At 46.1% G+C, this 12,545-nt stretch overlaps 1 protein-coding gene across 1 annotated transcript in view; it reads right to left on the bottom strand.

Moving 5' to 3' along the window:
• The window catches only part of LOC117494695 (DENN domain-containing protein 2D-like), a 47,272-nt gene extending 36,328 nt beyond the window's left edge, over positions 1–10,944 (bottom strand). The window contains exon 1 of the mRNA XM_034145635.1: positions 10,718–10,944. Within this exon, the coding sequence (XP_034001526.1) occupies positions 10,718–10,741 (24 nt within the window). The 5' untranslated portion in view covers positions 10,742–10,944. The remainder of the gene's footprint in view (positions 1–10,717) is intronic.
• Positions 10,945–12,545: the final 1,601 nt, after the last annotated feature.

Genomic DNA, 12,545 nt, shown 5'->3' with positions numbered 1-12,545 from the left:
TATTCAATTACCAAAAGTAAAATGGCCCATTTCAGAATCATGACTATACTGTATTAAATGACCGGATTATGATTATTGATGCATTAATGTGTTCACCACAGCTGGTTATGGTGGAGCTAATGTTATATACTGCGGCTGAATATTTTAACATAACATTTATATCAATGTTTATTTATTAGTTGAGTTATAGTTAGTATAAACCAATAATCTAAATTAAACTGACAAAACACTTACAATTATGAAACAGACTAACTGTGCCAACAGGGACAGTTTGCTCCGGTCCCAGCTGTGTGCATCACTTATTATTGTCCCCTGGTTTCCGTTGTGTTTTGAGCTTCCTACAGCATTTTGTGTTTGCATCATTTCGATTAGGCAGCACTTTTAGTGAATGTTTTCTAAATGCTGCGCATGTGATGTGGAGTTGGTGAACATGTTTCTTTATTTGCATGTGTTTTGGCACATTAGTTTTTTTTACATTTGCATCCTTTGTTACGAACTCAGACACTTAGGATGTAGGACCCAATTGCACGACCCGGGAGACAGAGGTAAAGTATTAGTAAGATACTTTATTTTCCAAAATACAGCAATGAACAACAAAAAAGGTAACTATCAAATCTCTAACCGAGATGACAAAAATAGAGGAACAAAATGAAAGCGCTCACGTAGTGAGGAATCAAACTTTACAAGAGTACAAAGAGCATAGACCTGACCATAGCAAGAGACAATACGAACTGACAAAGAACACTTGGGAGACAGGGGAATATAAGCACAGGGTAACTAGACACAGGTGGGACTAATCAGGGGCGGGGCTGACATTGATGAGCACAGGAGACACAGGTGAAAATAATCAGGAAGCCTGGAATGAGAGAAAGCAAACGTAAATAACATGCATCTCTCTAGCATTTCTGTCGGTGCACAACAGTACCCCCCCCCTCTAGGGCCAACTCCTGATGGCCCAGGCTGATTGTAAAAATCGTGGATAAGCGTCTTGTCTACGATAAATGACGCAGCTACCCAGCTTCTAGCCTCAGGACCGTAACCCTTCCAGTCTACCAGGAATTGCTTCCCCCTCCCCCTATTATGGACCTCCAGTAGCTTACGGACCTTGTAAACCTCACCCCCTTCAAAGAACTCGGGCGGTGGAGGGGGCTTGGAGGCGGGAACAAGTGTGCTCTCGTACACCGGCTTGATTTTACTGACGTGAAACGTCGGATGTACTCTCATAGTTCTGGGGAGTTGCAAGCGTACAGACACCGGGTTGATGACTCTGGACACCGGGAAAGGACCCACAAATCTCGGAGCCAGTTTCTTTGAGGCGACATGGAGTGGTAAGTCCTTAGTGGAAAGCCAAACATTTTGGCCTGGTCTGTAGGAGGGAGCGACCCTGCGATGGACGTCTGCAACAGCCTTCATCCGAGCTGAACTTCGGAGAAGAGCCTGGCGAGCACCAGCCCAAACTCGTCGACAACGTCTGATCATGGCATGAGCCGATGGAACCCTCACCTCTTCCTCGTTGTTAGGGAAAAATGGAGGCTGGAAACCATTGACACAATGGAATGGAGAGAGACCTGTGGCTGCCGTAGGAAGAGTATTGTGGGCAAACTCGACCCATGTGAGGTGGTCACTCCAGGTAGTCTGGTTCCGGGAGACGAGACAACGTAGCGTAGTCTCTAGTTCCTGGTTCAGACGCTCCGACTGTCCATTTGACTGAGGATGATATCCTGATGACAAGCTGACGGTGGCACCTATGAGTCGACAAAACTCCTTCCAGAAAACGGAAATGAATTGTGGACCCCTGTCGGAAACAATGTCATCAGGGAATCCATGGATCCTGAATATGTGATTCATCATGACCTCTGCGGTGACTTTGGCAGAGGGAAGCTTGGTCAATGGGATGAAGTGAGCCATCTTTGAAAATCGATCCACCACTGTTAGGACCGTAGTCTTGCCTCTGGATGAAGGAAATCCTGTCACAAAATCCATTGAAATGTGTGACCAAGGACGTTGGGAATCGGCAGGGGCTGGAGCAAGCCCATCTTGACTTGTGATGAGGTCTTATTACACGCACACACCGGACAAGCCGCTACGTACTCTGCCACATCTTTCTTCATGGCTGGCCACCAGAAACGTTGTTGTATCCTGAACATTGTCCTTGTTACCCCCGGATGGCACGAAAGCACAGATGAGTGAGCCCAGTGGATGACCTTGGAGTGAAGAGCCTCAGGAACAAACAGCAGATTGTTGGGACACTCGCTAGGTGCTGGATTCTTGACATTCGCCTTTTTTACGTCCGACTCCACTTGCCAGGAAAAGGCTCCGATCACACGGTTAAGTGGAAGGATGGTCTTGGGCTCTACCGCAAGTGGTTCCGGATCATAAAGACGAGACAAAGCATCGGGTTTTTGATTCTGAGACCCGGGACGAAAAGAGAGGGTGAAATTGAACCTACTAAAGAATAGTGTCCACCTGGCCTGACGGGAGTTGAGACGCTTAGCCTTTCTTATATATTCCAGATTCTTGTGATCTGTCCAGACTAAAAACGGCTGCTCTGCACCCTCTAACCAGTGTCTCCATTCCTCGAGGGCAGCTTTTACAGCTAACAGTTCCTTGTTCCCCACGTCGTAATTCCGCTCTGCTGTTGTCAGTTTCCGCGACAGGTAAGCACATGGATGCATCTTGTTGTCTTCTGCAGAACGTTGAGACAGTACTCCTCCAATTCCCTCATTGGAAGCATCAACCTCGACCATAAACTGGCGCTGGGGATCTGGAATGGTGAGTATGGGGGCTGATGTGAATCTCTCTCTGAGACGTTGGAAAGCGAAGTCCGCCTGGGGAGTCCACTTGAAAGGAACCTTAGGAGAAGTCAGAAGATGTAGAGGGGCAGCAACAGAACTGAAATTCCTAATAAACTTCCTATAGAAGTTAGCAAACCCTAGAAACTGTTGGACCTTCTTCCTGGAGTCTGGTGTAGGCCACTGGGATACTGCACTGATTTTAGCCGGATCCATTTGCATATGATTAGGTGAGATTATGTATCCTAAGAAGGATACCTCTTTTGTGTGGAACTCACACTTCTCTGCCTTGACATATAACTGATTCTCTAGCAGTTTCTGCAAAACCTGACGGACATGGTTAACATGAGACTTAGTGTCTGGGGAGAAAATCAGAATATCATCCAGATACACAAACACTGAAATATTCAAAAATTCCCGTAAAACCTCATTCACAAGAGCTTGAAACACAGCCGGTGCATTGCATAGTCCAAAGGGCATTACTAGATACTCATAGTGACCACTCTGAGTGTTGAATCCTGTCTTCCACTCATCCCCTTTTCTTATTCTAACCAAGTGATATGCATTTCTTAAATCTAACTTGGTGAATATTTTGGCAGTTTGAAGTAGTTCAAAGGCAGATGTCATGAGTGGCAGAGGATAGCGGTTCTTCACCGTAATGTCATTTAGTGGACTGTAGTCTATGCAAGGTCTCAGAGACCCGTCTTTCTTTCCCACAAAGAAAAATCCCGCTCCGGCTGGAGAAGATGAAGGACGGATAATTCCTGATTTGAGTGAAGAGGAAATGTATTCGTCCATTGCTGCTCTCTCAGGTCTCGAAATCGAATAAAGTTTCCCCTTGGGAATGGGGGCTCCCGGTAAGAGATCAATGGGACAGTCAAAATCTCGGTGAGGAGGTAGCGACATGGCTTTGGATTTGTTAAAGGCTTCCTTTAAATCATGGTAACAGGAAGGTACCTTCTGTAGATCAGGATAGTCGGGGTGATCTATAATGATTTTACGAGAGTCTGTTGGTGCATTAACAGGTTGTGAAAGTTTACACCTGCCCATACAATCCTCTCCCCATTCCTTAATTTTCCCTGAACGCCAGTCAATGTGAGGATTGTGGATCTTTAGCCATGGAAACCCCAAAATAATCGGGTGCTGAGCCGACTCAAAAATATGGAATTGCATGCTCTCGGTATGGTCCTTATTCACAGTAATCTGAATGGGCTCAGTGCAATGGGTGACTGTGAACAACAAGCGGCCGTCTAAGGCACTGGCATTAATAGGATGAGATAGCGGAACAGTCTTTATTTCTAGCTGATTTACTACGCCCCAGTCCATAAGACTTTCGTCAGCCCCTGAGTCTATTAACACACCCTGGTCAATGGTTTGATTGTTAATACAAATGTTTACCTGCGTAACAGGTCGAGGAGGAAAGTCTGCGGGAAACTTGCTCACCAGCGCCCTCCTTTTGACTGGTGAGCACGATCTTTTCCCGGGCATGAAGCGAGTTGATGATCCGACTGGCCGCAGTAGAAACAACAACCCTCCCGTAGACGGCGCTGCCTCTCCTCCAGAGAAAGCCTGGTTCTTCCCAGCTGCATGGATTCCCCGGAGTCATTCGGAAGTGTAATCCTCTGACGGTGTGGTAACATGGGCTGGACATCCTCGGCTGGCGGCGCGACCCACCAAGATGCATTCTGGGAGCTGGGAATAACGTCTCGGTTGCGTCGACGCTCCCTCTCTCTTTCCCGAAGACGGTTATCGATCCGGATGGCCACGGCGATGAGAGATTCCAGATCCCGGGGTGTCTCCAGTGGAGCCAGCTGGTCTTTTATCGGTTCCGAAAGTCCCGTCATGAAGGCGTCACGAAGAGCCGGAACATTCCATCCGCTGTCCGCTGCTGCTGTGCGAAACTCGATGGCGTAATCAACCACCTGGCGGTTGAGCTGGCGTATATGAAAAGGTTTTCTGCTGGCCTCTGTAGCAGGCGATGAGTGGTCAAAAATACGACTCATAGTCTCTATGAAATCGGTCAATGAGTAACATAGTTCAGTTTCTCTTGACCATTCTGCAGTAGCCCAGGCTGCAGCTCTTCCCGTTAAATGAGACACAATAAACGCCACTTTACCATGGTCCGATGAAAAGGCTCCTGGGTTGTGTTGAAAATGCAGATCGCACTGTACCAAAAAGGCTCTGCAATTAGAAGAATCTCCGGAAAATCTCTCCGGAAGAGCCAGCCGTAAAGGGGAAGAAACAGCCTGACTTGGGAAATCAGCTGGAGCATTGACAGGCAACCTCTCAGTTGTGGATGACGTCACCGGAGGAGCAGTCTGTTGGTGAGTGAAAAAATGATTCATTTGGACAGCCAGTTGTTGCATCTGTGTGGATAATGCTTCCTGAATCCCGGCCTGGCGTCCTCTTAGTTCTTGCATTTCCTGGTTGACTAGGCCCAGCTGTTCCTCGTGATGAAAGATCTTCACGCCCTGTGCTGACAGCGCTGCGTGAAGCGTTCTTGGGTCGGCTGGGTCCATAATGGTCAGTTCGTTCTGTTACGAACTCAGACACTTAGGATGTAGGACCCAATTGCACGACCCGGGAGACAGAGGTAAAGTATTAGTAAGATACTTTATTTTCCAAAATACAGCAATGAACAACAAAAAAGGTAACTATCAAATCTCTAACCGAGATGACAAAAATAGAGGAACAAAATGAAAGCGCTCACGTAGTGAGGAATCAAACTTTACAAGAGTACAAAGAGCATAGACCTGACCATAGCAAGAGACAATACGAACTGACAAAGAACACTTGGGAGACAGGGGAATATAAGCACAGGGTAACTAGACACAGGTGGGACCAATCCGGGGCGGGGCTGACATTGATGAGCACAGGAGACACAGGTGAAAATAATCAGGAAGCCTGGAATGAGAGAAAGCAAACGTAAATAACATGCATCTCTCTAGCATTTCTGTCGGTGCACAACATCCTTTTTTAAACTGCAACACGTTCCTCCCAATGGAAGTGTTTTGGGCTGTTGTAGCGTATTTGCCCCTGTTGGCCACCATATATATCAGGTTATTATTTAGCACAAAACATCTAGCCTGGCTCTGTAAGAAATACAAAAAACCCAAACCAACAGCTCTGAAGCTTTCGGATCAACATATCAGTACACAAACTGAAGTGTAAAAATGGAGATGTACATGATGGAACTGTGGGTTACGTATTGTAACACTAGTTCAGGGGTCGGCAACAGGCGGACCGCGGTCCGGATCCGGACCCAGACGCCGACCTATACGGACCCGGACCTATAATCAATACATTAATAGGGGAATTCAATTTTGATGGGGCGATTCTATTTTAACCGCTGCCGACAGGGGGCGAAAGAGACGAGTGAGCGATACAGGGAGAGAAACACACTCTTGCTGCCTGGATAGTCTGTATAACATTGTCAGACAGTCCACCCCTTCTCAGCCTGTCCCTCTCAGGAACCAAGCCTGGAGAGGTTGGCCCAGAGTGGGTAACGCCCCTATTGCACCTGCGGTGGAAAGGCGTAGAGCAGCTATCTTGGCCATAGCTCGTATGCAAACGTGTCCACCCCCAAGGGTGGATTGTCCTGCCGAGCCAGGGAGAACCACCATTCGTCTCTTGACATGAGGTCGGCACCCTTATTCTCCAGTCCCGGAATGTGGGGGGCCTTTAGAGATAAAAACATTCTCTGAGGCCCACAACCACAGGTTCTCCGCTGCGCTCAACAAGGCGGCGGAGCTGACTCCGTCCTGCCTGTTGATGTAAGCCACTGTGGTGCGGTTGTCGCTTCTCACCAGCACATGTTTTCCCTGTAGTAAGGGTTTGCAGTGCTTTAGGACCAGTACTACTGCCTGTAGCTCGAGAAGGTTGATGTGCCGAGTTTCTGTCAGAGGCCAGCCACCACCTATAGCTGTCTCTAGGCAGGTCCCTCCCCTTCAGCAAATGCTTTGGGGACCCCCAGTATCGGGGGTTGCCCTCCACTGAAGGGGGGGATGGTCACCAGACGTCGTTTGTGCCTCTTGAACGCACCGCGCGCGGCCAACCCTCGCGGGGCCGCGGGCGCTTCGCTGTGTTCACATTTTCGCCGAAGTGCATTTTAATCGAAGCCACTATACCAGGTGAGGTGTTTTTTCTGACAGCAACACACCGGCTATAGTGTCCCTGACCGCACAGTGCTTTGACAGCACTTCCTGCGGTTTATTACACTCACGTGAGCGCTCCCATCCGCTGGCTCCTCTACTGCAGTTTACAGCGGGAGTGGCGAGTGTGCTCACTATAGCGCTGCTTTTGAAACGCTGCATGACTGAGGCTATCGATCCAAAGAGCCCCTCCGTAGACACGGGGGCTCCCGAGAGATCATCACGGTCACTTTTTGGAGAATGCCGGGAGTCCCAGCCAGCCGTGGGTCTCTCGTGATCCCACTGTGGCCAGGGACATCACCCGGCCAGCAGCGGCTGCAACACCATGGATCAGGTTATTCATTTGGCCGATGCTGCGGTCCAAATAATCGCTCTGATCCGGCGAGGTGGGGGCATCTTGCGGAGGAATAATCAGCGAGACGCCCAACACACCCGTGTCATTTGCAGCCGCGGCCATCCGCTCCAAGGCTCTCATCGAGGGGGGGCACGCTGGGATATGAGGTCTCCTTGCGGCCCCGCACCCTCAGAATATCTACCATTCCTGCCACCGGAGCTCTCGTTTTCAGTGGCTGTTGCCACGACGCCTCCACACACTGCCAGATATCTGGCAACGGGGGCGAGATGAAAGCCGGTTGCGCCGGGTGGGCCGGACCGTAAAACCCCTGGCGGAGGCGGCCGGCTTCGGCGGAAGTGGTGGGGGGACGAAGTCATCTTCTCCCGCCTCAGCAAACGGAGCCATAACCCGCACGGCTGGGATGGCGAACGTTGGTGGCGTCGCCTCGGCCATATCCTGGTCTCCCACGTCCACCACCTAGAGCTCGTCTTTGGCGTGGTCTGGTCCCAGGCACTCGAAACAGAGCTGGTGGGGATCGGCGCCCGCTATTAAGCCGGGCATGAGGGACAGGCACGGGTTTCCTGCAGGGGCGACTCCATTTGCTTGCCTGGAGGTAAGATACTTTTTACTTGTTTTTTTCGAATGCTTTTCTGGTCAGGTGTTGTCTCGCTCGCTGAAGAGAAAAGGATGACAGTCAGGAGGCGTAGCCACCTTATATACTGTGAGCCTGCGCGCGCATTCAGGTAGGCTCGCCCTGATTGGCCAGCTGCGTTTATACAACTTCAGTGTGTGAACGCTCGTGTATCATTGATGAGAGTAGTACCCATAGAGTCCAGTAGAGGGCGGAGCCTGTGTGAGATAGAACTATACTCAACATGTCAATAAACCAAACTATCTACTGTCACCTGCATTTTATCTCCTAAGCAGTGCTCAACATTTCATTTTTAGGGACCTCCCAATGGAGAAAAGACAGTGGCAAACAAAACAAACTCCTTGCAACCCAACCACCAAACTAAAGGGACATCACCATATGAATGAGACACTATTATCAGATAAACCCCTCACACATAGAGGCTGAACATGAAATCTGGAGCCTATAAATCTCTTTCTCCGGCCCTGAATGCAGAGGGTATTGGTGCCTCTGGCTGGTGACCGTTGGAGTGCTACAGAGTGCTTCAGACCTGTGCACACTCGTTCTTCCTCTGGCTTATCATTCACTTCAAAGAGCAGATGGCTGCCGTAGCAACCACGCCTGCAGGTACACACACACACACACACACACACATACACACACACACACACACACACACACACACACACACACACACACACACACACACACACACACACACATACATACACACACATGACTCTGTGTGTTTGTTTAGCTAGTAAGGTCACGTTACTGTACCTATTTATGGCCTTCCTAAGTCAAACATTTGACTAATTATTTTTTTAATTGAGTCTAAAAATGTGAACTTTTCACCTGTTCGATTCTGCATCCTTCAGCACTTCAGTTAATATTAAACAAGGTTGGGAGGGTTATTTTTCGTATGTAATACACTTCAATTACCTGTGAAAAAATGTAATGAGTAACTGAACCTGAGTATCACAATGTAAAAGTAATGTAACCTGATTACTTTCCATCACGTTTGGATTACCTCAATTTTAAATGCAATGCAAATAAATAAAAGAGAAAATACATAACCATAATAAAGTGTATTATGTAAGAAAAGACAACAATGTAAACCTAAAATAAAGAAACAAATGTTTAGTTGTATTTTAGTTTTTCTTAAGACAAACCTGTTTTTTATTAAGCATTTTCAGGCAGTAGTCTCTAGATTTACAGTAAAAGTAAAGTTTAAAAACATCTTAAATCAAATCTGACAAACAGAAAATACTCTGTTGTAGTTGAATACAGACAGTAGATGGTGACATGTCATCAAGTGAAAGCATTATTGGAACAGTAGGCCATGATGATGAAGAGAAGATCAGCTCTGCACCATAGGTTGAAGAAGTATGCAGATCATTTAGATACTTTCATGCATTCAAAACCTTATGAGGAATTGAAATTAAAAGTACTCAGGCCTCTTTCATAGCCTTTCATATATTAACAGATCATCACTGACACATTAGCTTTTGAGTTTGAGCAGCATTTCTGCTTTCAGTTAAATATTACATTACATTACTGTACATGTCACCTGTTGGACACTTTATCCTTTTATCCACTTTTATGACTTACATACATTCAGTACTGTGGGAAATCCCCACAGGAGCAAAGTGGGGTGAAGTGTCTTGCGCAGGGACACAATGACATGCTGACTGCAGCGGGGATTGAACCAGTGCTCCTCTGATCACCGCACTATCCCACTGAGCCACATCCTCCCATTCCATATCAGTGTAAAATGCAAAAACATCCAAACAGACTTTTTTATATAACGGAATCCTGTAAACACTATTCTTGAGCGCAGTAAAACATTTCAGTTTTATTTTTATACAAATGTTTAAAAAGCTTTCTGATAAGTGTCTGTATTCACCCTGCACCTGCTGTGAGCCCCAGCAATAAACCAAGTTATGTAAACATAAATACCCCTGTTGAATTGTAAAGTAATCAAACCGTGTTATTGTTAGAGTACATAGGTCACTTTTTTTCACTTTAAGAAGCACCCCCCTCCCCCCTTGGTATACTTGCTTAGTTTCGCCTTAGTTCCTGCTGGGTCTCTATGGGAACATGATATGTTATTTTGACACCATAGACACTAAATGATTGAGCCTAAGTACAAAAAATATGGAATTACAATAGCCTGAGATTGCTGTTGGACAAAACCTCAGATGACACTAAATACATAAAAATGCATGTATGCTTTTGGAAAGTGTGTAAACAGTATTATACCTTGTGTATCTCTTCAACCAGATCATACACATTTAGACTATTCCATCTGATCTTCCAACTTGTGAATTAAAGCAATGTCACCTTCAACTTCCAATGAATGAGTCTCCCCAGAGACTCTTTTGATCCTGTGTGCAGGAAGTTTTAACATCTGATTGTAGAGGTTTCTGATATTTTGTGATTTCATGTCTCTGATGACACATGATCACCGTCAGGTTTTAAAAACTCTTTGCCCGACATCAACATGTCAATGCTGTAACATAATTTCCACCACAGGAAGTAAAAGTGAAGTTGTTCACACCAAAGTTCTCTGTTCCTCCTGTCATGTGATGTTTACAGGAAATGTAAGTCTCAGATGTTTACCAACCGTATTTTACTATGAAATTATCTAAATTGCCACTGACTGTGTTGCGCCTTCATTCATGATACTTTCGAGATACTGATATATCAATAAATCACATGTGAAAGGAGGTTAATAATGACGAGTTAATCACAGATGTGCCTTGAAGTGAAAACACAAAGAGCATGTGTTATGGAGGGACACACTCACCTGTTGCTGTGACGTCTTCTCCATTTGTCTCAGCAGATTAAAGAAGCGTAGTCATCCACTGGATCTATTTCTACTGTTAAGATTTAAACCTAACTTTGGTTTTTACCAATAAATACCAGCTGGAAATATCCTGTTCCGCAGCCTGGCAGTGTTTTTATTATTGACGATGAAGCAGCAAGTGCTTGCATGAACAGGAAGTGCTCTTGTTGAAATGTGTGGTTGACGGACTTCAGTCACAGGCTGGGATTTCCTCATTCAGTGCTGAACCAAAGTACAGTGACGTGTGACGTGACGTGTGTGTGAGTGTGTGTGTGTGTGTGTGTGTGTGTGTGTGTGTGTGTGTGTGTGTGTGTGTGTGTGTGTGTGTGTGTGTGTGTGTGTGTGTGTGTGTGTGTGTGTGTGTGTGTGTGTGTGTGTGTGTGTGTGTGTGTGTGTGTGTGTGTGTGTGTGTGTGTTACAGTAAAACCTGTTCCTCAGCCTTTGGAACCGGCATGGATAACGATTCATTTTTGTGGTATCACATTACACACCTCTGCTTGTGTTAGAAGTCAAACTTAAGGTCACAGAAAGTAAAACGAAAGAGGAATACAAAAAGAACATATCTGTTTGGAAAAATAAAAAAGACTGCATCAACTTTAATCCCTCTTTAGACTGTCCATTGTGAGTGTATATAGTTGTGTAATGCTAAGTTAATACTCTTTTAATGAGTAATGGCCAGGTCATACCAGAGAGTGGCAAACATCCATAAGTTATACACTCCTCTCAGGGTTAGCTAAAGCCCCTTAAGGGAAATTAAAGATATTGGGCTAAATAAAAAAATAAAAAATTGAACAGAGCTTGCTGGCTAACCATTGACCAGCAAGCAAAAGGAAGTGCATTAAACTTGCATTATCTTTCATATCCAGCAGGGGGCGACTCCACTGGCTGCAAAACATGTCCAGTTCTAAAGAAGTCAATGAGAAAACGACCCTATTTATAGTTTAATGTTTTACCTTTTAGTAAACATTAAGTAAAGTTTGTCCTGAAAGTTAACATTTATTTTCAAAAAAGCATTATAATAATAATAATAGATGACATTTGTATAGCGCCTTTCAAGGGACCCAAGGCCGCTTTACATGGTGAACAAACAAACAAAAGGGGCAAATAATAAAATAAAAAATTAATAAATAGCAGTAGGAGTGGAAGCAGGTGGACTGTGATGGGTTAGGGGTCAAAGGCCAGGGTGAACAGGTGAGTTTTTAATGATGACTTGAAGATGTCCAGGGAAGCAGTATTGCGGATCTCTGCAGGAAGTGCATTCCAGAGGGTGGGGGCCGCAACACTGAACGCCCTGTCACCAACAGTTCGGAGGCGAGTGCGGGGAATGGAGATCAGGCCCGTGTCTGAGGACCACAGACTCCAAGAAGGGGTGTAGGGATGGAGGAGGTCTGATAAGTACTGGGGGGCGAGGGCATGGAGAGACTGAGGAGGAGTGTTTTGTACTGAATCCGGGTCTTGACCGGCAGCCAGTGAAGGTGGATGAGGGTGGGGGTGATGTGTTGCCAGGGCTTGGTGCGGGTGACAGTTACCTACCTTACAGTATATGTCTGATGCTCGGAACATCACATACAGGTACATTTAAAAAATCAATATATTGGGTAGATAAACTGCCTGAATGTTTTTTTTGGGCTACTTTCATTCTTCTTTAACCTCTTAAGCACGGCGGTCCCCCCATTGGACCCCTCCCACCGTTTTTTTTCGAGACAATGTCTCAGGGCTTCTTAACATTTATGAAACTAGTTAATGTGTAGCACCAGATTAACTGGAAGAATCTCAGCTAACTGAAGAT

The sequence above is a fragment of the Trematomus bernacchii genome, unplaced genomic scaffold (assembly GCF_902827165.1).
Source record: "Trematomus bernacchii unplaced genomic scaffold, fTreBer1.1, whole genome shotgun sequence".
In the NCBI taxonomy this organism is placed as follows: domain Eukaryota; kingdom Metazoa; phylum Chordata; class Actinopteri; order Perciformes; family Nototheniidae; genus Trematomus; species Trematomus bernacchii.
Note: the sequence above shows the minus strand (reverse complement) of the source record. Positions and strands in the feature narration are given on the sequence as shown.